At 34.5% G+C, this 26,310-nt stretch overlaps 1 protein-coding gene across 3 annotated transcripts in view; it reads left to right on the top strand.

Moving 5' to 3' along the window:
* Window positions 1-26,310, top strand: part of LOC123548130 (myb-like protein D) — a 56,276-nt gene that overhangs the window by 8,579 nt on the left and 21,387 nt on the right. For all 3 annotated transcript variants that reach the window (XM_053524765.1, XM_045335367.2, XM_045335375.2), the window contains exon 3: window positions 3,142-4,820. In XM_053524765.1, coding sequence (XP_053380740.1) covers window positions 3,327-4,820 — 1,494 coding nt within the window. In that variant the 5' untranslated portion in view covers window positions 3,142-3,326. The remainder of the gene's footprint in view (window positions 1-3,141; window positions 4,821-26,310) is intronic.

The following is a 26,310-nucleotide window of genomic DNA, read 5'->3' as shown; positions in this document are numbered from 1 at the left end:
GTAATGTTTTATTGCGGTTTTTGGTTTCTTGGCTCCTGTGTCGAAACATGCAATGTCTTATGTACATAGGCTAGAATAATTTTCACAATTGTTTACTGTTCTGGAGAGGAAGTTATAAAAATCCAATAATAAAATATGATAAAGAAAAAAAGAAACATTCCGAAGTAGTCAAAATTTGATGAGGGGAAAAACCTGGTACAAAAAGTTGATAAAGGTTCAATAAGGTTGTTTTTAAGTTCAGTTATGATGAAACTGTGAAGCCGGTCAGTCACATTTAAGCAATATGTCTCGAAACTTTTAATTTTTTTGTATATTTTGTTAAGATTTATTGAAGGAACGAAAGACACATTACATAGAGTTAGATCCATTGTAAATTCATTACTTAACAAAAATCTAATTAACCATCTTTAACAAGAATAAAATGTGCCTATTGTGACCATCCTATGTAAGGGTGTAAATTTTGTTATGAAGCATGTTAAAACTTGACAAGCATGTTTTCTTCGTATAAAACCGCTGCAGGCAATGTTGCATAACTTTTTTGATGCGGAACATGTATGTAATTAGCTAAATTAAATAGTTTTAACACTGATACAATGAAGATATGACATATTTCATCTGATACTTGGTATTCCGGTTGCATAATGTAATGTTTGATAATTTTGAAACAAAAACAGGTAGTAGGTTTTCCATTTTGTCAATAAGATTTTAGATTAAATTTTTATGTTAGTTTTAATGACAGTTTTAGAATACACAAAGAAATTTTGAAATAAACTTTAGTATTATGTGGCTAGTCAAAGAGCAGAAAATCATGCATCACTTGTGCCGAGCACTAAGGCTCAAATCCTTTTGAAATTATGAAGTCAAGGGCATATATATAAAAGAAAATAGATTTATGTACGCCCACTTACAAGTCCAAATTTTATTCAGTACTTACAACAGCGTGAGCAGTTTAAGGTACCCTCTGACAGTTATGAATAGTTTTTACTGTGTACAGTGTCTAGGTTGATCATCAATTTTGTTGGTAATTGATTGACATAATTGATAGTACTGCATTCAAAATGCAGCTATGCATGAAATGTTAATTGTTGAATAAAGTAATACAGTTCCCATGATGATGAATGTTTTGCTTTAATTTAAAGAAAACATATTTAAGAGAATTAATTTTAAGAGAAATGTAGTTTTTATAACCTAATGCTCTATATAAATAGTAATTCATCATTTTTTACTGTTTCTCACTAATGTTGTGAGCCGTGCCATGGGAAAACCAACATAGTGGGTATGCGACCAGCATGGATCCAGACCAGCCTGCGCATCCGCGCAGTCTGGTCAGGATCCATGCTGTTCGCTAATAGTTTCTCCAATTCCAATAGGCTTTAAAAGCGAACAGCATGGAACCTGACCAGACTGCGCGGATGCGCAGGCTGGTCTGGATCCATGCTGGTCGCATACCCACTATGTTGGTTTTCTCATGGCACGGCTCTTGTCATTCTTGTGTGAGGGTTGATATACTTTTAACTGTTGCCCTCTCTGATGAACAGTAGCATATGCAAAACAGAGATGGGCTAAACAATCCCATGTGACGTGTCTTAATAACGATTTAATTGACAGCGATCATAGCACTTTTAGGTCATATAGCAGTAATTTGGTCAAAAATATGCTTCCATTGTGTATTCGAAAAAGTCGATCCCTAATAAATTGTTCCTAATTTTTCTTATTCTAGCGCATTTGTTCAAATGGGCATTTTTTTACTCATGGAATGTAATTTACATTTAATAAGACACTTTTCTTGCTTATATTCGCATGTTTTCAACTTGTTTACTTGAAAACAAAATTAGGGTGTTTATTCTGCAGACTGCTTTTTGAAATGCAGCAATATGAGGGTACCTGACTTCAGTTGACATGCATTTCACTGCTAAATACTATTCAACACCCTTTTTTCTTTTCATTTTCTTGAAGTAAATGTAAAAATGTTTTGTGGAAAAGGTCTCTGACGAAGATAAAATCAAGAAACTGTATCAAAATGGATCTGAAGTGTCAGAGTTTCTTTTATTTATGCCTGTTAGGTTTATCAACAGTTATTACCCAGATTTCCTTTAGAATTAAATCTCAGGTATTAAACCTTTTTTAGGAGTAGGTTGTAAAATATATATTTTATTGGCACTTTTAGTCAAAACTATTAGCCTTTGACTTTGGGAACAGCATTTAAAGCAGCTCCTCTTGGCCTATTGGTTATTTTGCCCCCCCCCCCCCCTCTACATTGGGAAAATAGCTCGACTGTTCCCTGAATAGCTATGAAATAACTGTATACTATTTTCAGCATTGAGGTTCTGCTCAGAAGAGCTCCATCTAACTGTAAATAAACAAAATATAAACAAACGCCTCTGCATAAATCATCATCAGCAGCCTCAAGATCATTTTCATCATTGTTATCATCAGTGTTGATCATTTACCTGTTACCGGCTCTTGAAAACCTAGATATGTCAAAGCCATGTAAAAAGAATAGAAGATCCTTTGGAAGCATATTATGCAAACAGTCAAAATAACAGCAGACTCTGTATGACAGAGTGTTCATGAGGGGTAATTGAATGTGCAACATGACCTCACACCTCCTAGCACTGGATTAGGTAGAATTTTGATACAGTAAAATGGAATATTCTCCATGATCCAGAAGGACCAGAAAATGTAACAGTAAAGCTTCCCCTCTTCATTTTCAAGATAGTCAGCAACTGCTGTGGGTTTCTAGATCTCTGTTGTCATCATAATACAAGCCACAACATCAGTTTAAGCAGTAGAGTTCTGAGGCCATGAATTTGCAAACACTTGTTTTTCAGTCATGGCTGAATACATGTAAAAACTGTATAATAAGGCAATGTAGATATATTATGTCATTTGAGAATTTTTTCTTTATCATCATCATCATCATCATCATCATCGCCATTACTATCTCCACTTTTATTGTCTTAAGAAATTTAAAAGTTAAGCTTTTAGGTAATTGACTAACATTAATCTTTGTAATTAAAAAGCTCAGATTTTGTCTTGTAAGTCCATAAAGAAGATCAATTTATTTTGAGTATCTAATAGAAATAACATTTACTTCAAGCTGTAATATCTGTTTGACATTTTGTGCAATTATTATTTCAGTGGTCTGGAGATACAGGTATAAATAGACAGAAGTATTGAATTTTCCTCAAGAAAATCAATTAGTTTATTGACGATCCAATGTAACAGACGTGTGAGCACGCCAGCTGATACTCTTTAATATTTATGATTTTTTACACCTGGTATCCGATGACACATGAATTCAGAAGTGGAGTATTTTGTCAAAAATGGAGACAGGAAAATGTGCAGATTCGGAAGACAAGGATAAACAAGGGCACTTTATGAACAGCAAAGATTTAGTTTCAGATATTAAGTCAAAAGTTGACTTTGATGAAATTATTGACGTGTCCTTGGAAGGTCAAGATTATACAAACGGTTTGAATGCTGAAGTGGATCTTGATGAAAGTGTTGATAAAAAGGATAGTCAAACTGACAAAGGTGATGGATTAGATGAGAGTGGAAATAATGAGAAAAATGATCAGGAATTAATGAATGGTCACAAAGGGGATACAGAAAAGTTAAATGAAGAGATAAATTTGGAGATTGGTAAAGATGGCAGTGACATTGTAGAGAATACAAATACCAGTGAAGGTGAATTTCTCGAAGGAAACAGTACATCTGGTCCTGAAGATAAAAGTGACATGGGTAATAATTTGGAAAGCAAAGGTTTGGAGACAGATGTAGATGGTAATATAGAACAGAATGTGAAAGAGCTTGATCAGTCTGAGGAGGGAGAATTAGAGAATAACAATGTAAAAGAAACGTTAGATAATGAAAATTTAAATCCTACACAAAAAGAAGGGTGTCCAGATGAAAATGTAAATGACAATGCACATGAATCAACAAAAGGCACAAAACAAGTAGAGAATGCAAGTAAAGAGAATTTGGATACCGGCATGGATGCTGTAGATACAACCATTGAGGCAGAGTCAGAAACAAAGGAGAATAATTTGGATAATGAAAGTCCTGACAGTGAGGAAACAAGAGATAAAGGCAACGAAAGTCAAGGTTTAGACTTTAAACTTGATCCAAAAAGTGAGAAATGTTCCACAGATACTGAAGCAAATTGTACAGCTGATTTGGAGAATGAGTCTTTGGAGGGTAATAAGGAAGTAGAACATAATGTTGATGAAGGAATTATTGATAGAGAGAAAATTCAAAACTTTATAAAAGAAGTGATAAATGATTTACAAGGAATTGTAATAGAAGCAGATGAATGTGATTCAGTGGTTAATGAAATGTGTGATGAAGATACAAGAAGTGAATTAGTCAGCGATAAGACTGTGGCTGATGATGTTCATGAAGTAGCTGTAACTACCGAAGCTCCTGAAAGTAGTGTGGAAAGTGAACCAAAAGAAGTTATTGGAAACCAGGAAGAAACAAGTATAGAAGCATCTGATGAAATTTCAGGTTCTAAAATGAATGAAATTGAATTAAGTGGAAAGAACACACCATGTGAATTGGTAATAAAGGAAGATACAGACACTACACAAACTTCTGAAACCCATGTCAGTCAAACTGAAAATGCACCAAAGACCAATGACACTACAACTGAAGACCATAAAACCTCAGAAGCCAGTGTGGACAATGCTGGTGATTTACCAAAGACACATGAAATGCCTAGTGAACATCATGATGAGAAATGTAATGTTCATGATGGGCAAGAAAAACAAAACACCACAGAGACACAAACTGAACAGCCCGTAAGAAGGAAAGAGAAGGTTAGTAAATTGATCTATATTACTTAACTGGAACACATGATCTAATATAATAATGAGCCGTGCCATGGGAAAACCAACATAGTGGGTATGCGACCAGCATGGATCCAGACCAGCATGCGCATCCGCGCAGTCTGGTCAGGATCCATGCTGTTCGCTAACAGTTTCTCCAATTCCAATAGGCTTTAAAAGCGAACAGCTTGGAGCCTGACCAGACTGCGTGGATGCGCAGGCTGGTCTGGATCCATGCTGGTCGCATACCCACTACGTTGGTTTTCTCATGGCACGGCTCATATATTCAAGAAAATCCTGCATATGGCCTTGAGAGTTATTTATCAATCATAAAATTCTCAAAAGACTTGTGTTGTGATGACAGTATATCTTAATTTATGAGAGTTTTATTCAAATTATTCTTAATGAATTTGACAGTTTTAAGTTATTTTTCTTAGCAAAAAGTTGCAATTAATTGGTATTTAATTCAAAATGTAAGACATTATTGTCTTCCCAGAAAAACATAATGTCTAAATCTTGGTAAACCCTTTGATGCATCTGTACAGAGTAGGGCATTAGGTCTAAGTGTTGGGAAACAATGACTTGCACTGTTACGAAACTCATGCCATGTTGTGTTACACAAATAAACAAGAGGACCATGATGGTCCTGAATCGCTCACCTGTCCCAACATGACCCAGTTTTGAACTGAGTATGACGTCGTTTTTTTTCTATTATTTGACATAGTGACCTAGTTTTTGAGCTCATGTGACCCAGTTTTGAATCTGACCTAGATATCATCAAGATGAACATTCAGACCAACTTTCATACAGATCCCATGAAAAATATGGCCTCTAGAGAGGTCACAAGGTTTTTTCATTATTTGACCTACTGACCTAGTTATTGATGGCACGTGACCCAGTTTCAAACTTGACCTAGATATCATCAAGATGAACATTCTGACCAAATTTTCATGAAGATCCACTCAAAAGTATGGCCTCTAGAGAGGTCACAAGCTTTTTCTATTTTTAGACCTAATGACCTAGTTTTTGACCGCAGCTGACCCAGTTTCGAAATTGATCTAGATATCATCAAGATGAACATTCAGACCAACTTTCATACAGATCCCATGAAAAATATGGCCTCTAGAGAGGTCACAATGTTTTTTCATTATTTGACCTACTGACCTAGTTATTGATGGCACGTGACCCAGTTTTGAACCTGACCTAGACATCATCAAGATGAACATCTGACCAATTTCATGAAGATCCATTCAAAAGTATGGCCTCTAGAGAGGTCACAAGGTTTTTTTTATTATTTGACCTACTGACCTAGTTTTTGAAGGCACGTGACCCAGTTTCGAACTTGACCTAGATATCATCAAGATGAAACATTCTGACCAATTTCATGAAGATCATGTGAAAAATATGGCCTCTAGAGAGGTCACAAGGTTTTTCTATTTTTAGACCTACTGACCTAGTTTTTGACCGCACGTGACCCAATTTTGACTCTGACCTAGATATCATCAAGATGAACATTCTGACCAACTTTCATAAAGATCCCATGAAAAATATGGCTTCTAGAGAGGTCACAAGGTTTTTTTATTATTTGACCTACTGACCTAGTTATTGATGGCACGTGACCCAGTTTCAAACTTGACCTAGATATCATCAAGGTGAACATTCTGACCAATTTTCATGAAGATCCATTCAAAAGTATGACCTCTACAGAGGTCACAAGGTTTTTCTATTTTTAGACCTAATGACCTAGTTTTTGCCCGCAGCTGACCCACTTTCGAACTTGACCTAGATATCATCAAGGTGAATATTCAGACCAACTTTCACACAGATCCCATGAAAATTATGGCCTCTAGAGAGGTCACAAGGTTTTTCTATTATTTGACCTACTGACCTAGTTTTTGAAGGCACCTGACCCAGTTTCGAACTTGACCTAGATATCATCAAGATGAACATTCTGACCAACTTTCATAAAGATCCCATGAAAAATGTGACCTCTAGAGAGGTCACAAGCAAAAGTTTACGCACGGACGGACGCACGGACGGACGACGGACGCTGCACGATCACAAAAGCTCACACTGTCACTTTGTGACATGTGAGCTAAAAACAAGTCAAATGGTTTATTGCGGCCAGAAATTTGTACAAACCAGACAGAAGTTGCGAAATTGTCATTTGTGCAGGAAAGAAGCGTTTACCATAATGTCCAGTACTGGACAGGTATAGTGACCATGCACCCGGCCACAGCCAATTTTCTCAGAGGGGGTCCGAACCCCTGCCCCCCCCCCCCCCCCCCACACACACACACCCTGGAAATTTTGAAATTTAGCACTTCATTTTTTGCATTCTGGAACAGTTTTATGGACTAACCTGTTCAATTTGGGAAAATGATAAAATCAAGCTTTCTTGAAGGTTAAATTCTTAGTTTCTTTTAGATAAATAATATGAATTATGTTGGGGCCGTATGTAGCAGCAGCCGCATATACTTTACATGCAGTCCTAATGTTGCCTTTTTCGAAAAACATTTTCTTTCCTTCTTGTCTTCTTTCCTTTTTTAAAGATTTTCCAGAGGGGGTCCGTCCCCCCCCCCCCCCCCCCCCCCCCTGGATCCGCGCATGGTGACATATCATGCTTTCTGTTTATGCAGGTAAACTTGTGTTTGGTTAAATTGTCTGAACAGTGTACAAATCATTACTGTTTTTTCAGGCAAGGGTGGAAAAAAAGTGGTAGACAATGAAAAGCAGTAACATTTTATTTAAAAAAAATAAACCATGAGACAAACATTTCCAGCATCTTGGACGGTTCAAAAATCCCATGTTAAACATACGATAAAGCCCGAAACGCGTGAAAATGTTCCGAATGTAAATCGGGTGAAGTAAGCGTTCTATATATAACAGTTTAGATTATGCGTCTAGATTGATTAAACTGGGCGAGTCTACTTACTTATTACTTGAGGATGAAAAAAACGTGTTTTTAAATGTTGCTCTTAAACAAGGGTGGCGGTTAAACTACAAAATAAAACAACAGTTAATTCACAACAAATCGTGGGGTATTTTTTAAAATCAGTAGAGGTCGATTTCGTTATGAGCCCCTTTTTTCACCCCAAGTAAAAAATTTGACGGTCCACAGAAATTTTTTCCCCAGCGTGAAAATACTTGCCCCTTTTCGATATGATCGCGGCCAATGAAAATGTATAAAATAACGAACTATTAAATAAAAAAGCCCTGGTTATTTGCACAGAGGAAGAGGGGAGAAAACAAAAGTTGGGTTTTTTAATTGCAGTCTTACAGGTTAAAAATCATTATAAAGGGGTCAAGTTAAAAAAGGTTTAGTCTTGTGACATAGAAATTTAAAACAATAATTAATAATGTACCCTGTTTTTAAAACATTGGTGAGAAATGATCCTGTTTTCTTTTGGCATACCAGTATCTACAAGGCTGGCAAGCTTCATTTAATTGACTCATAAGAAAAACAATCAGAGAATGTTGTTTTGTTTTTGGACATGTTAAACTGTAATACACTTTACTGTAATTTATCACATGTTTTAGTGAATTATCAAAATATTAGAGTGAAATATATCTAGTATTTTTACAATGAAAAACATATTTGATTTGTTTTGGGAAGATCTTAAAAGGGAAATGTAGTAAAATGAAATAAAAAAAAAATTTATTTTTTTTTACATGTAAGTTTAAAATATAAGCAAGCTTTTACGTGTCCCCTCATGAAAATAGCACATCTGGTGTTACTTTTGAAAAATATTTTAATCTTACACGAAACAAACAAAAATTCCCTTTTTTTATCGATGTGCGGCAATTTTCTTTGACTTTTTCAGTGTAAACTGTGTGAATTACAAAACTGTTGCGATAATTCAACAGGAAAACTCTATGGAGTTTCATAAGAAAAAAAATTTTTCCCATTATATACCAGTAAAACGTTGGATAATTCGGAACACTTTTTTCTTTGAGGGCCTATCAAGGGGTTAATTTTTCCCTTTTAAAAAAAAGATGATTTTAGCTCCAATTTACAGTTCACAGAAAAAGAATTGTCACAAACACCTACATTTATAAAGTAAAAGAATAAATAAACTAGAATATTTCAAAAACTTGATAGTTAATGCCAAATTCAAAATACATGAAATATATGAATTCTGAGATTTCTCAAATGTTTCTTTTTCTTTGATTTTTTTTTACAAACAAAACAAAAGTTTTACAATATGTCTGGCCAATGAAATGCAAAGATTTAAAACCAATGCAGAAATTTGTTGGGTACTTTTATCTGGGGAACACATTTTCTAAAACAGAAGTTTTGTGTTTCAGTCAGCGAGGCGCAGAAAGGGAATCAAAATAGTAAAAATAATAATAAACAAATTTAAATGAAAATAATATATAAATTTTAATGATAAACTATGCGATAAAACAGTTATAATATGTAGTGCTCGTGTGTTACCAGGATATATCAGAGCTAGGGGTACATCTCGTTATTTTTCTCTTCACATATCTGTCTCGGCCTACCGGCCTCGACGATATGTGCAGAGAAAAATACCCTCGATGTACTCCTAGCTCTGATATATCCTGGTAACACACTCTCACACATACTATAACTATTACATGTTTTAAGGAAAACAAAATTAGTAAAACACACAGAATGACTAATCGCTTTTTTAAAGCCCATAATACATGCATTTTATCTTGTCACGATCTGTGATCTGTAAGATCTGTACAGCTTGGCGACAATAACATTTCCCATGAAGCATCTGGTTATAGTGAAAATATCGACCTGCATGTATGGGTTACCTGGTTGTATTGAAAAACAGACACTTTAATTTTCAGTGTAGAGTTTATTGGTCTAGTATTGATTTAGAACCAAGATAATATTAGAACAAAGATAATGCTTCTCATTTCTATATTTGAATCCTTCTTTTTGATTACATTTGGTAGCTATTTACAAAATGCTTTGTAGCTGATATTTTGAAGAGTTAATCAAGCTTGCTGATTCTCATGGTTTGTAGCAGGTTTTTAGCCTGCTGATTCTCATTGTTTTGTAGCAGGTTTTTGTAGTCAAGCTTGCTGATTGTCATTGTTTTATATCAGGTTTTTAGACAAGTTAATCAAGCGTGCTGATTCTCATTGTTTTGTAGCAGGTTTTTAGACAAGTTAAATCAAGCCTGCTGATTCTCATTGTTTTGTAGCAGGTTTTTAGACAAGTTAATCAAGCTTGGTGATTCTCATTGTTTTGTAGCAGGTTTTTAGACAAGTTAATCAAGCTTGCTGATTCTCATTGTTTTGTAGCAGGTTTTTAGACAAGTTAATCAAGTTTGGTGATTCTCATTCTTTTGTAGCAGGTTTTTAGACAAGTTAATCAAGTTTGGTGATTCTCATTGTTTTGTAGCAGGTTTTTAGGCAAGTTAATCAAGCCTACTGATTCTCATTGTTTTGTAGCAGGTTTTTAGACAAGTTAATCAAGCCTGCTGATTCTCATTGTTTTGAAGCAGGTTTGTAGACAAGTTAATCAAGCTTGCTGATTCTCATTGTTTTGAAGCAGGTTTTTAGACAAGTTAATCAAGACTGCTGATTCTCATTGTTTTGTAGCAGGATTTTAGGCAAGTTAATCAAGCTTGGTGATTCTCATTGTTTTGTAGCAGGTTTTTAGACAAGTTAATCAAGCCTGCTGATTCTCATTTTTTTGTAGCAGGTTTTTAGACAAGGTAATCAAGCCTGCTGATTTCATTGTTTTGTAGCAGGTTTTTAGACAAGTTAACCAAGCCTTTTGTAGCAGGTTTTTAGACAAGTTAATCAAGCCTGCTGATTCTCATTTTTTTGTAGCAGGTTTTTAGAGAAGTTAATCAAGCCTGCTGATTCTCATTGTTTTGTAGCAGGGTTTTAGACAAGTTTATCAAGCGTGCTGATTCTCATTGTTTTGTAGCAGGTTTTTAGACAAGTTAATCAAGCCTACTGATTCTCATTGTTTTGTAGCAGGTTTTGGTAGTCAAGCCTGTTGATTCTCATTGTTTTGTGGCAGGTTTTTAGACAAGTTAATCAAGACTGCTGATTCTCATTGTTTAGTAGCAGGTTTTTAGACAAGTTAATCAAGCCTACTGATTCTCATTGTTTTGTAGCAGGTTTTTAGACAAGTTAATCAAGCCTGCTGATTCTCATTGTTTCGTAGCAGGTTTTTAGACAAGTTAATCAAGCCTACTGATTCTCATTGTTTTGTAGCAGGTTTTTAGACAAGTTAATCAAGCGTGCTGATTCTCATTGTTTTGTAGCAGGTTTTTAGACAAGTTAATCAAGCGTGCTGATTCTCATTGTTTTGTAGCAGGTTTTTAGACAAGTTAATCAAGCCTACTGATTCTCATTGTTTTGTAGCAGGTTTTTAGACAAGTTAATCAAGCGTGCTGATTCTCATTGTTTTGTAGCAGGTTTTTAGACAAGTTAATCAAGCGTGCTGATTCTCATTGTTTTGTAGCAGGTTTTTAGACAAGTTAATCAAGTGTGCTGATTCTCATTGTTTTGTGGCAGGTTTTTGTAGTCAAGCCTGCTGATGCTCATTGTTTTGTAGCAGGTTTTTAGACAAGTTAATCAAGCCTACTGATTCTCATTGTTTTGTAGCAGGTTTTTAGACAAGTAAATTAAGGGTGCTGATTCTCATTGTTTTGTAGCAGGTTTTTAGACAAGTTAATCAGGCGTGCTGATTCTCGTTGTTTTGTAGCAGGTTTTTAGACAAGTTAATCAAGCCTACTGATTCTCATTGTTTTGTAGCAGGTTTTGGTAGTCAAGCCTGTTGATTCTCATTGTTTTGTGGCAGGTTTTTAGACAAGTTAATCAAGACTGCTGATTCTCATCGTTTAGTAGCAGGTTTTTAGACAAGTTAATCAAGCCTACTGATTCTCATTGTTTTGTAGCAGGTTTTTAGACAAGTTAATCAAGCCTGCTGATTCTCATTGTTTCGTAGCAGGTTTTTAGACAAGTTAATCAAGTCTACTGATTCTCATTGTTTTGTAGCAGGTTTTTAGACAAGTTAATCAAGCGTGCTGATTCTCATTGTTTTGTAGCAGGTTTTTAGACAAGTTAATCAAGCGTGCTGATTCTCATTGTTTTGTAGCAGGTTTTTAGACAAGTTAATCAAGTGTGCTGATTCTCATTGTTTTGTGGCAGGTTTTTGTAGTCAAGCCTGCTGATGCTCATTGTTTTGTAGCAGGTTTTTAGACAAGTTAATCAAGCCTGCTGATTCTCATTGTTTTGTAGCAGGGTTTTAGACAAGTTAATCAAGCGTGCTGATTCTCATTGTTTTGTAGCAGGTTTTTAGACAAGTTAATCAAGCCTACTGATTCTCATTGTTTTGTAGCAGGTTTTTGTAGTCAAGCCTGCTGATTCTCATTGTTTTGTGGCAGGTTTTTAGACAAGTTAATCAAGACTGCTGATTCTCATTGTTTAGTAGCAGGTTTTTAGACAAGTTAATCAAGCCTACTGATTCTCATTGTTTTGTAGCAGGTTTTTAGACAAGTTAATCAAGCCTGCTGATTCTCATTGTTTTGTAGCAGGTTTTTAGACAAGTTAATCAAGCCTACTGATTCTCATTGTTTTGTAGCAGGTTTTTAGACAAGTTAATCAAGCGTGCTGATTCTCATTGTTTTGTAGCAGGTTTTTAGACAAGTTTATCAAGCGTGCTGATTCTCATTGTTTTGTAGCAGGTTTTTAGACAAGTTAATCAAGCGTGCTGATTCTCATTGTTTTGTGGCAGGTTTTTGTAGTCAAGCCTGCTGATTCTCATTGTTTTGTAGCAGGTTTTTAGACAAGTTAATCAAGCCTACTGATTCTCATTGTTTTGTAGCAGGTTTTTAGACAAGTAAATTAAGGGTGCTGATTCTCATTGTTTTGTAGCAGGTTTTTAGACAAGTTAATCAAGCATGCTGATTCTCATTGTTTTGTAGCAGGTTTTTAGACAAGTTAATCAAGCGTGCTGATTCTCATTGTTTTGTAGCAGATATTTAGACTACTTAATCAAGAATAACTGGGAAAACACTTGCAAAATATGTTAAAACTGCTCATTTTCACACATTTTTGTTGTTAAAAATATGGAAAATGTACTGCATCTGAGAAAACTACAGATATTGCATAATGCAAAGAAAAGGCCAGAAAGGAAATTCAATGTTTGTTTGTTAGATAAATCTTCATGAAGCACAGGTTAAGTGAAAATGGAATGAATTTTTTCTAAAGAAATACCTCTGCATTCTTATTGCTGCGTTTCATGTTTCAAAATGACAAAAGTTAGGAAATGAGTACTGTTTATATCCTACAGATACCTGTTTTATTACTGCCCTGTATAATTAAGATTATTTTTGATAAAAATAGCAAAACAAAATATTTTCTTCCAACAACCTTTAAAATATTGATTACATTTCTGTTTGATTTTTAGTTTTTGTCAAAATGCTTAGGAAAATCTTGGCAGACACTCAGAACTATTATGAAATAGTTCTTATTATGGTAATTAGTGGTAATGATTCATGCATGTTCAAAGATTTCTTTTATAAGCTTTAAGTCCAATTATAGATTTAATTTCTGCATAAACAGATTAATTGAAGGTCACATTAATAGTTGCAATTTAGTCAAGAGGACAATTTCTTCTGCTAGCTCTTAATGATTGTAGGTAGTTCCCTTTTCCCCAGTCAAAAACTTAAAACTATAAAATTTAACATGTATACAAGTAGTATTTAGTGGACAAGGACTTTTAAAAGAAATCTTTGCAGAAAAATATTGTTCTGAAGATTGTATGTGAGTGAAAGTGGTATTGAATATCTACTTGGAAAGTTTAGGTATAGTGGAAGGTTTTGGTATTTGGTTGGAGTTGAAGAAGGATTTAAGGTTTATGATATATGAGTGAAGTATGAAAAAAATGGAATTTTTGGCAGAGTAGATTGAAGTTTTGGTATATGAGTATTGTGGATGTGTTTAGTATATGAATTTGTATATGTGTATTGTTGTATTGAGGAAGTTTTGATATAAGAGTCTGAACAAGAGCGGAGTGGAAGGTTTTGATATACATGTACATGTATCATGAAAATGTTGGTTTATCATTATGATTGAAGCATTTACACACTGTTACTTTGGAAGTGTTGTGGCAGTGCTTTGAAAGTAAAGTGTTGATATATGATGGTATAATGTTTGTAGAGTTAATTTACTCAATTTTAATCACTGGATATTGGTGATATGGGTAGATATTAGGAGACTGGGAACTGAACCAATCAGACATATAGATCATTGCAGACTTCCCAGACGAAATGATGACCATGGTTACCACGTTTTTTTATGGTTGACCATGAACTTATGTGGTCAACCATCAAATACCATGGTGAAAACATGGTCAGGAGAGATAAGATTGGCCATGGTCGACCATGGTCAGAAAAGACAATCAGTAGTTTGACCATGGTCAACTTTTTTCCACCATGGTTGACCATGGACTACCATAGTCATGTCAGTAATTTTCACACTTGTGAAGTTTTACAATGCACCAAAGACGCCTCACTGCATTTTGGCTCCAAAGGTTTTCCTAGTTATAGAATAATTTTCCTGCATTTATAGACAGATTGAAAGGTAATTAAACTTTCATAGCCGGATTATAATTTGTTGTCATCTTAGCTCTTTTATGACAAATAAATGACTGACTTGCAAAAATAGATATAGACTATAATTATCATGTATTTTCATGACCCTTTCAAATTTCATATTTATACAGTTTTTGATAGTCAATATTCACCATAATCGACCATGGTTTTGGACCTTGGTCAACCATGGTTGTCTGTGGTTTTTGACCATGGTCTGATACCATGTTCTAAGACAGTGGTGCCAATTACCCATGACCATGAACTACCATGGCAAACCATGAATTACCATGGTAAAAACCCCTATCAGTTTTGACTGGGTATTTTTTTTTTTACCATGGTCGACCACGGTTTGTGACAATGGTTGACTATGGTCAAAAACCCTGGTCGACCATGGTTTGTTCTGATACCATGTTCTATGACCGTGGTGCCAATTACCGCACATGGTCAACCATGGTTAACCATTGCCCCATGACCATGAACTACCATGGTAATAAACCGTCAATTTCGACTGGGTTGTATATGAGTACATTGTTAGAGATTGACACTTGCAGTTTTCACCATAGTTTAAATATCAGATGCTGATTAAATTAAAGCTGTTTTTTTATGTAATTATGCACTGTGATTGTCTATAGTTATAGAAATGAGGAAGATTTATATTCTGCATAGCTATGAACATCTATAATGCAAAATCTTGAAGGATGTATGCTCTATTCATAGATACCGTCTCTTTAGTCACCTTAATGCTAAAACCCTATAATTTTCGAGCCACCAATCTGATTTAACGTGTGCTCCAAACTGCCACTTACCGGAGTTAGTCACGCAGTTAGCTCGCACACAATGACTTAGGTGCGGTAATTATTTGTTTCAGTCGTAATCTGAGTCAAGAACACAGCTTAAATCAAGACATCTAATCTATTTAAACTGAAATTGCTATTAAGTACTGTTTTCAATCTTTCTGGTCGCACAAAAAATCTAGGTGTGATGAAAATCATGTCAATCTAGTGAGAAGATGATGTTGCATTTTTTTATCGCTTAATATTGCGAGATGAAAAATACAAAGGAACGATGAAAAAGGAAGCAATAACTGGGTTTTTTGTGCTTTTTTTTTGCAGTAGCAAATTTCATTTTTTTATAGCTTGAATAATTTGACTTAAAATTTGAGCAAAGCCTCAGTTCCAATCCAATGCTTCAAGTTAGTGCCCTGTTTTTTTCAAATTGTTCTTTCTTTATTTTTTGCTATTAGGCAGCTGCAGACAGCATCAAACTATCAGAAATTTTTAGGTACAATATTGGCATTGAAAAAGTTTCATGCACCCATTTAAAGATGTAACAATGGTCATGATTGTGCTGCAAGACTTGTGCTGCCTGATATATTACATTAACTTGATTAAGGAGAGTAACTTAATAGTGACTTTGCTGGAAAGATGTCATGCTGACATGACAGAAACTAGTTAGAATCAGTAAGATCCTAAAACATAGACTGGTTACTATGGTAACTCCTTTATAACAATTCTTCAGGGGAATATAAAGTACAATGGATATTTACATGAATTTTAAATCAAAGAACTCAGCTGGTATTAGGTTTCTGTATTCTACATTCTGGGTGCAAGCCAACATTAAAAATGCATAAGAAGCAATGAAAATGCATTTTCAGGATTCTAGATTTTTGTTGAGCTCGCATGCGGTGAGCTCGACTTAGGTGGCACTTTTGGCGGGTTGGTGTATATGTGTTTGTGTGCGTCCTCAATGAGAAGGAGTGTCATGAGCAAACCCCATGTTCCAATCTCAAAGGTCAAAGTCAAAGTTGGAGGTCAAACGTCAAATTGAAGTATGAGTTTATTCGGAGCATTTCTTCTTAATGCATGGTGGGAATTTGATGTAACGTGGCAAGAATGTTCACCATTAGGAGACGGAGTGTTATGCGCAAGAACCAGGTCCCTGGTCTAAGGTCAAGGTAACACTTAGAGGTCAAAGGTTAGATAGAAGAATGACCTTGTCCGAAGCATTTGTTTTTCATGCATAGAGGGATTTTGATGTAACTTGGCACAGTTGTTCACCATCATGAGACGGAGTGTCTTGCACAAGAACCTAGAATTACTTCCCTTTGTTGTTACTATAAATAGCTTATATTGTAACTTTTTTATTACTGGTCGTAGGGAAAAATCAAGACCACTTTTTTGTAGTACAACATGCATCAGGTTACATCCAATTTTGAAGTGTATTATGACCTATCTCTATTGGTAAGGATTTTTGTGTGGACTTAGAGTGTTGTATGCAACTTCCAGTCCTTTTGACAGCTGGCGGGCTCGACATGTTGCCCGTGGGCATCTAGTTGAGGATTTGAAAATACTACCTAACAAAAAATATTGGATTTATTTAGTATCTGTTTTGGCAGAAAAACATATTTGTATTTTTGTTGTCAATTTATAATACTTATGGCCAATGCATATTATTCTGCAGTCTTAGTAACCATATATATTATTTATGAGAGTTGTGAATGGGTTCATATCGGAATTGATTTCTGAAAGATAAACTGATATGATATGGTAGGACATTGTGTCAAATATTATGTTGATTTTTTAAACAAAAACCAGATGTATTTTTTAATAGTAAAAAAAAAAATGAAAAAAATGTTGGAATTGTGAAAATGAATTCATGTGATCGTGAAGACTGACCAATTTTAAGTTAGTTTGAAATTTCGCTTAATTGTAAGTGCATAGCAGTTGGTGCTAGTTTAAAGTAAAACATGGATATGTTTGTAAATCTTTGAGAAAAATATTGTCATGAGATAGCATGTGATAAACATTTTCAAAATACCTAAAGAATTAAAAATACAATATTTAGATTTGTAATTCAGAAACTTACACAGAAATAGTATGTGTAACTGACTTTTAAGATTAAATTGTTTACTGAATGACTTTAATAAATTCAAGAATTTAAATGTTGATTTATATTTTATTTTTCTTTGGAATTAAGTTAAAAATTTGTACATTGTCACATTTTTAGTTCACTGCTGTGGAAAGTGAATACTTTACATAATGTTTTGGAGAGTTATTAGTATTTTACCAGTTGAAACCAGTTTTGGGGACTATAGGTTTGCAACCCCAACATTCAGTCATAATTATGTCTCCCCCAGGAGACATATTGTTTTTGCCCTGTCCGTCCGTCCGTCCTTCCGTCCGTCCGTCCGTCTGTCCGTCCGTACGTCACACTTCATTTCCGAGCAATAACTGGAGAACCATTTGACCTAGAATCTTCAAACTTCATAGGGTTGTAGGGCTGCTGGAGTAGACGACCCGTATTGTTTTTGGGGTCACTCCGTCAAAGGTCAAGGTCACAGGGGCCTGAACATTGAAAACCATTTCCGATCAATAACTAAAGAACCACTTGACCCAGAATGTTGAAACTTCATAGGATGATTGGCCATGAAGAGTAGATGACCCCTATTGATTTTGGGGTCACTCTGTCAAAGGTCAAGGTCACAGGGGCCTGAACATTGAAAATCATTTCCGATCAATAACTAGAGAACCACTTGACCCATAATGTTGAAACTTCATAGGATGATTGGCCATGAACAGTAGATGACCCCTATTGATTTTGGGGTCACTCCCTCAAAGGTCAAAGTCACAGGGGCCTGAACATTGAAAAACATTTCCGATCAAAAACTAGAGAACCACTTGACCCAGAATGTTGCAACTTCATAGGATGATTGGTCATGAAGAGTAGATGACCGCTATTGATTTTGGGGTCACTCCATCAAAGGTCAAGGTCACAGGAGCCTGAACATGGAAAACCATTTCCTATCAATAACTAGAGAACCACTTGACCCAGAATGTTGAAACTTCATAGGATGATTGTACATGCAAAATAGATGACCCCTATCGATTTTGGGGTCACTCCATTAAAGGTCAAGGACACAGGGGCCTGAACATTGAAAACCATTTCCGGTCAGTAACTTGAGAACCACTTGACCAAGAATGATGAAACTTCATAGGATGATTGGTCATGCAGAGTAGATGACCCCTAACGATTTTAGGGTCACTCTGTTAAGGTCAAGGCCACAGGGGCCTGAACATGGAAAACCATTTCCAATCAATAACTTGAGAACCTCTCGACCCAGAATGTTGAAACTCCATAGGATGATTGTTCATGCAGAGTAAATGACCCCTATTGTTTTTGGGGTCACTCCGTTAAAGGTCAGGGTCACAGAGGCCTGAACATTGATAACCAGTTCCGATCAATAACTTGAGAACCACTTGACCCAGAATGTTGAAACTTCATAGGATGATTGAACATGCAGAGTAGATGACCCCTATTGATTTTGGGGTCAGTCTATTAAAGGTCAAGGTCACAGTGGCCTGTTCATGTAAAATCATTTTTTGGAAATAACTTGAGAACCACTTGACCTACAATGTTGAAACTTAATAGGATGATTGGACATGCAGAGTAGATGATCCCTATTTATTTTGAGGTCACTTGATCAAAGGTCAAGGTCACAGGAGCCTTAACAGTGACTTGAGAACCACTAGGCCAAGAGTGTTGAAATTTAGCGGGATGACTGGACATGCCAAGTAGATGATCCCTATTGCAGCCAACCATCAGTGTCTCTTTGACTTTCGCTCCTGACCCCTATTGACTTCTTGCATATAGGACTTTGCATTGGGGGAGACATGCGCTTTTTTACAAAAGCATTTTCTAGTTCTGTCAGTCCATCATTCCATCAGTCCTTCCCATTTTTGTTCTGTTAATAACACTGCCATCAGCTGTAAATTGAGAAAATATTCCCTATAATTTGACAATTTGTCACTCAAAACTCCCATACCCATAGCTCAAAGGTCAAGGTCATCAAAGATTAAGAGAACCTATTTCTGGTCATTAACTCTACCATCTTTGAAGGGATTTTGATCTTGTTTGGAACTTACGTTTACTGTAACAAAACCATACGACACACACAAGCTCAAAGGTCAAGGTCACAATCAGGAGTTCAAAGATTTCTTGTCAATAACTGGAATACACAAAGACCTACAGCCTTTAAAGTAATTTGTACTGCAATTACCTGTGGTCAACAGATAATCTGTATCATTTGAGGTCATTAAGTCAATGTCAAAGTGACAGCATACTTAATACTGAAAATTCCTGTGACCGGCCAATCATGTGGGGCAGATGTGTTTTAAAGTCAGCTCTTGTTTTAATTTTTGTTGATTAGGTATTGTTTAATACAGTTTCTTATTTAACTTTGGTCATTTCCTTTTTCTATTTTCCAAAGAAGAATATTACATATATTACAAATATTGTATGGTTGAATTTTGCTATTCATCTGTCTTTAAACATTTTTTCTTTTTGAATGCATATCAATGCACCTTACTATTTAAATGAAGTGGTTATGTGGGCTTTTACTAAAAGTAGTCTCTAGTTCTTATAATTTAATTTAATTCAGTTAATTTCTATATTGATTCTTTACAGTTAATTATTTAAAGGTATTATCAATCATGGCAATGAATAAATTCATTGGAGAAGTATAAACTGTATTTACTGAATTCATATAGTGCAGCTCAGATTTACTTGAAATGGAAACCGGATTTCAAATATTAATTTGGTGAATCACTAAAATTAATTGTTCTCCTAATTTAAAAGCATTGTGATTCTCATGTTTTGATTTCAAAATGGCCACAAACAAGAAAATATGCAGTAAGTGGGCTTGGTCGAGTATCCCATGTTGAATTTTTGTTCGCCGGGTTACCACTTTCAACAGATTTGTACTTATTTCAGTCAAGCTAGTTGCGCATGCATCAATTCAGTACACCTGCTTGACATGCCAAATACTGCTGGAGCGAAACCACGCAGCATTTCAGTTTACTGGTCACATGATTGGGATAGTCCGGTGCTGTGTATGAATAGAGCCTGACCTAGTGGCCATTGTGGACCTTTTTACTTTCTACTAAATCTAAGAAATCTGTGGAAATAAATGCAATAATTTTGTTGAAATTATACCGTGTTCAGACTACGTTTTTAATCCTACATTAACTTGGGTTTATTTTTTAAACTAGTTTGCGTCCACACTATATGTGGTGTAAAACGTGAATTTTGTAAAGGTCAAGTGGTTTCTGTAATGTAGCATTAAAACTACCTCAGGAGGTGGTTTTAATACTACATTAAAAAATAATGCTACATTATTTTACAAATGTGAACGCAAATGTGGGTTATAACTGGTTTTACAATCCCAAATCCACAGATCTTACCTTTCGGAGGAAGAATACCATGTGTTTCTCTTTTGTATCAAACAATTGATGCTGTGGCTGGCAAAATTAATTGGACTGTTGTTGAAACAAAAACATTAAATTGCGATATGGAGTCATGCTGACGCTCAAAATGGACAATAGATGGAATGAACAGAAATTCTTAGATGAACACAGAAGTTTAATATTGATGACCCCTTCTTGTTTCTGTTAGATTCAATTCTTTGTAACCTTTTTTGCTTATTGCAAGATATCTGTTAACTTCCAACATTGCATGTATATATTTAAACCACATTTCTTTGCCTAGTGTGGACGCAAACTGGATTATATTTTGATGGGTTTTGAATGTCAAATACCAATTATAGCCAATTAGTGCCTAATAAAAATAAAACCGTTCGGCTAGTGTGAACACGGTATTATTGTCCTACAGTACACATTGAACAAGTTTTGTCAGCATTTTAGACTTTCGTTTAATGTCAGCGTACAAATGTATTATTTTTCAATGTATCTTAGAGCAACATGTATAATAAAATTGTCTTGAATTATAGAACAACAATATGCACTAGACAGAAATGGACTCTACCGGACAATTATGGTAATCTATAGCAAATAGATTTGAAATATGTAAAGAAAAAAGGATAATATAGAACTAGAAAAAATTTGTCTTTAGGTTCTTATAATAGGTTGTAGTCAGTATTAATGACTTTTGCTATAATGCAGACTTATTTACTGGTACAAATGTGTCATTAAGTAATGTTACACTGTATAACATTTCTAATAACATATATTGCACAGATCAATAAAATTTAACATTTAAATGCATATAACAATTTATTGAGACTAAATTTCTGTCGTGTGTCATAAATTTTACTTGAACAGTTGTTTGATTTTATTTAAAGTGTATATAAAGTAGACATTAATATATTTAGGTTTTGTAAAACATGATTTTTATAACTTTTTATAATTTTACTGTCTCAACTTTAAGGCTTCCTAATCATAAGGTAGGAAGTAATTTTTATTAAAATGGCGCCAAAAACTTAATATATAGGGAAATACTTGCTGTGTGAATAATATACGGCTCTTACATGTCTGTCTGTATAAGAGAAGGTTTTCCCTAGTCAAAGGACAGTATATTGAATGAGAAACCCAGCATCTAAGCAAGGTTTCTAATATCTGTGCTGTCCTTAGGATAATTATGGAAAACTTTTGTCATTCACATGACATGGGGCATATAAGATTATTTTTCTTGTCTGTCTGGTTCAAAAATGGATCCCGATGACAAATAGATTTGGGTATTTCACAACATAATGTATAATGTATACCTTATGATGTTTTTACATGCTTATTAGCACTATAGTGATATCACTAAAAGTACACGCTTAGAATTTTGGACAAGGTTTTTCACTTTTCTATCTCTGGCAATTGATGGCATACTTTCCGCAACTATCAGCCTTATAGGGTAGTATATTTTTTTGATATTTTAAAGTTGTATACTATAGCCTTAAAGATGGGTTTGTGGTATAAAAGAGGAGTGTAATATATATTATATATATGTAAATTTTAGAAAGACGAAAATAGATATTTGTTAATTTAGAGTACAGACTTTTTGTGCACTTTTTGACATCTGAACTAAAAAAAACTGTAAGATTTATGAATGATCTACCTTAGATAAGATCTGTATTGTCACTGCTTTTGTTTAATACAAATTACAGACCTACTGAGGTGGAAACTCTATGATTTTGTTGTAAATAGAAAACAATTTGTATGTCTTTTTGAGGTGGCAGTATTTTAACTAAGTTGGAAGATATTTTTGTTCCTGTATACGTGTTTGGTATTTTCCACCTGACTTCAGTTGACGTGTTCACCGTGTTTTGTTTATTCAGGCTTGGGTGTTTTATTTCACTGTTTTGGGGCCATTATGTCTGAGACGGTGATCCCCATATACTTCCTTGTATGGTTGTGTAATGTTAACGATTTATATCTTAACGCTTGTCACTTAAGGCTGTCATGTAATCATTTACTTTGAATTATAGGTAAGGAAAGTGTGCTGTAGGAGGCCATAAATTTCAACACAAGAGTGATCTGCTCCCCAATATGATATTTTATAGTCATACCTTTAAACTTATATCAACAAACTTCTATGAAAAGACCCTCTTGACAGAGGCAAAGATTGGTAGTTATTGGCAGATGGTCGTTATTGGCAGGTGATGTTTATTCACAGGATGATTGAAAGTAGTGATCTTTAGAGCTGGATGGTACATAAATTTGCACATGACTCTTTTTAATCTGTTCTTTTAAAATACAAAAAGGTAATGTCATGGTTTTATCAGATATTTCAAAAAGCATGGTCAGTAGTATATTGTTCCTTTTTAAGGATAACATGGTGTAATAGGCCTCAATTTCGCCAAAAGCGTACATAGGACTTTATAATGTAAGCTTTTAAAATGTCAAATGACAGAAATAAGGTGCATATTGACAAGTTATGCAGTGACAGAAGTTCTCAAAAATTTCCTTCAGATTACCTCCCCTGATAATTTTTTTTTCATGAGTTATCTCCCCTGAAAACTAGAAAAAATGATTTTCTCCTTTTCCCTATGGGGAATTTTAGATTTCTTTTTGATATTTGTATCAGAATCATATAATGCAGCTTTCTACCACAAAATTTTCTCGAAACTGAAATTCAGATTCTCATAATCAAAGAAACTATATATTTCCCATAGGCATCAATGTTGATTTCAATACCAATTACCTCCCCAAAAAATGATAAAATTTGAAAAATCTCTTGGTGAAAAGTTTTTAATTTTGAATGTCTTTAAAGCGACCAAATTTCATTTAAATATTATCATCCAGTTACAAGATATGAAATATGGCTATTACACTATGTTATCCTTAACATTCATTTTGCTGAAGAGAGTTAAAATTGTATCTATTTGAACAGACTAAAACACAGGAGGAAATTATCTTAAGATCAATAGTGGTGTTTGTTCACTGAGATTTGCTGATCTGAATTATTTATAAGTTGTTTGCAAATAAATCTTAATTGTTCCAGTCTTTCTTAAGTAGGTCTGTGTTTCTCTCTTATTTGAATACTTGGGTGAAGTTGGGTCAATAGAAACAAAATTAATATACAACAGAATTAGTATAATATTGTATCATGTAACTTTGTACTTAGAAAAATTATTTTAACTTGATTGTTAAAAGCTTATTAGAATTACTCTTCCTATGAAGTATTTAAACTGAGTTTGGAAACCAGTCTTAAAATACAGACTTGCCATTGGTCAATTTCAAATTTATGCTTAGAATTATCCAATCAGATGCTGAAGTTTTAAGACTGGCTTCCAATATAAGTTCTGAAACAATTGTATGCCTTTTACATAGTATCTAAAGTAGGAAGTTCAGGTGTGGCCACAGTTGGTTCAAACCTTAGTAATCAGGAGTGTTTCAGTCTAACTTAATTAGCTGCCGGTCCAGCTAATGCAAGTGAGCTGCTAACCTGAGCCATACAGTGGTTATAAAATCTGAACCCTTGATCAGGCAAATGTTGTCTAGCAAAATTAAGCCATTATAGATTCTAAAGTCTTTGTGTATGCGGAAGTTGTCACACGTTTGAAGCTTAATGAATTATTTAATAAATGCTGGAAACTGACAGTAAATGTTGAAAACAGCTGTACATGTACTAAAGCACAGTATTTGAACACTTGACAGAAAGCAAACATTAATAATTTTAGAATTTTTTTTTATGTTTAAGATTGAATTAGGTCAACTGGTCTGATAAGAAAATGTAAAAAGCATTCATCAAAATCTAAACAAGTGTACTTTAGTTTACTGTTCAAATAACAAGCTTTTTTTTCTAATTCATTTGTAAATATAAGATATATATATAAATAAATCATGCGATTTGTATATTAATTGACAAATTAGAGTTAAAGTTTGTTTTGTAGAGTACATTTATGATAACTGAAAATTACGGTGTCTGATGATTTTACTGTTATTTCATTTACCGGTTTAGTTTTGATGTACCGTTATAATATAAAGTGAAATATAGTGCCTTCAGGGTTCAAACTGCCTTGGGGAACCAGACATAGACCTATAATATTCTATCAGAGACTGATATCACTGTTTGATATAATTTTTGACAGTGTTTATTTTCTCTTAAAAATCTTCTGTAAACAATTTTTTATCCAAGCTGTAGTTGTAAATGTGTACTTTAAAAAAGATAAAACGGTTGGAATAAAAGTGGAATTATGATATATGAATGGTAAACTTTTTTCTTTCTTATACATTGTATATTTCTTTTTTCTTTTTTTTACAGTTTTACTGTTGTTCGTTTCGTTTAATTTCCTGAATGTATTTAATTTATATTTCTCTGGTGGCTTTAGAGTTTCCAGGAATGATGTAATGTGATATACCCGGTATGAATAATTGATGTGAATTTGAAATCTGCAAAATGGTGAAAGTGAAACTGTTTTGACTGTTGAACACCTCAGGTTCCTTAACCCTTAGCCTGCTAAATTTCTAAAATGGACTGGTCCATCATTCAGTTTGGGCAATACCATTTATTATTTGAAGGGGTGTTCACTGAAAATTTACTGACTGAATAGCGAACAGTGCAGACCATGATCAGCCTGCACGGAAGTGCAGGCTGATCTTGGTCTGCACTGGTCGCAAAGGCAAAACCAATTGCCGCCAGCAGGCTAAGGGTTAATTAACATCCTTACACTTGCAATGAAAAACTTGCAACACCTTAAATCAGTTGTGTATCTACAGCTTACATTAAAACTTAGGGTCCTTTTTGAGAAAGGCATTTAACATGAATAAAGTAGGAGCTGTTCAATACAGTTGACAAATATTACAGGTTATATGCATAAATTTGTTATTAAATGTGTCATTAACACGCTTATCGTCGGCAAAAACCTGTACGTAATCAAACCTAAAGCTACAACTTTCGCGCGCACAGTATGTACGTTGGAGGTTTGTGACTTTTATAGCATGAAAAAATGAGGGAACTACTTTCACTCACAAAAATAGTTATTTGAAAAGAAAATTATTATATGAAAACAAACTGATGGATATTTAAGTTTCACCTTCTTGGATAACAATACGAAATACAGTGCTAATGGAAGTTTTTTAGTTTTATATAAGTGTTACAGGTAATTGTTTGCAAGTTTTGTTTACAGCACCATAATTATTATTTTGTTCTTTTTAATTTATATGTAGGGGGCGGGTTTAACACTGTCATTAAATATCAATTGAGAGGTCAGAAGTCTGGACCTCAGGCAGGGCAGTCTTAAGTTTAAACAATATGTCTGAAGCAAAATATACACTGTATACTAAGGAAGTTGTCTGTTGCTAAGCAGATCCACTAAAATAGAGTATGTTTTGATTACAAGAATTCAGATGGGTAAATTGATAAGGGAAGATGTCAAGCCTCTATGGGTATGTAAGGGGTTGGGGGGGGAATCTTCCCAAAACAGTCAAATTAATGAAGAAGGCTTATATTTTATATTGGGGTTTCAGTAAAGATGCAAAGATATAAGGAAAAGACTATTCAAAAAGTATGGAGAGCTATTATACTACTCACCTCGGTGTTGGCGTTGGTTATAATTTAAGTTTTTATGAAATGGTAATATCTTGTATACCATCAAAGATATT

This window comes from Mercenaria mercenaria, chromosome 15 (assembly GCF_021730395.1).
Source record: "Mercenaria mercenaria strain notata chromosome 15, MADL_Memer_1, whole genome shotgun sequence".
Taxonomy (NCBI): Eukaryota; Metazoa; Mollusca; class Bivalvia; order Venerida; family Veneridae; genus Mercenaria; species Mercenaria mercenaria.
Note: the sequence above shows the minus strand (reverse complement) of the source record. Positions and strands in the feature narration are given on the sequence as shown.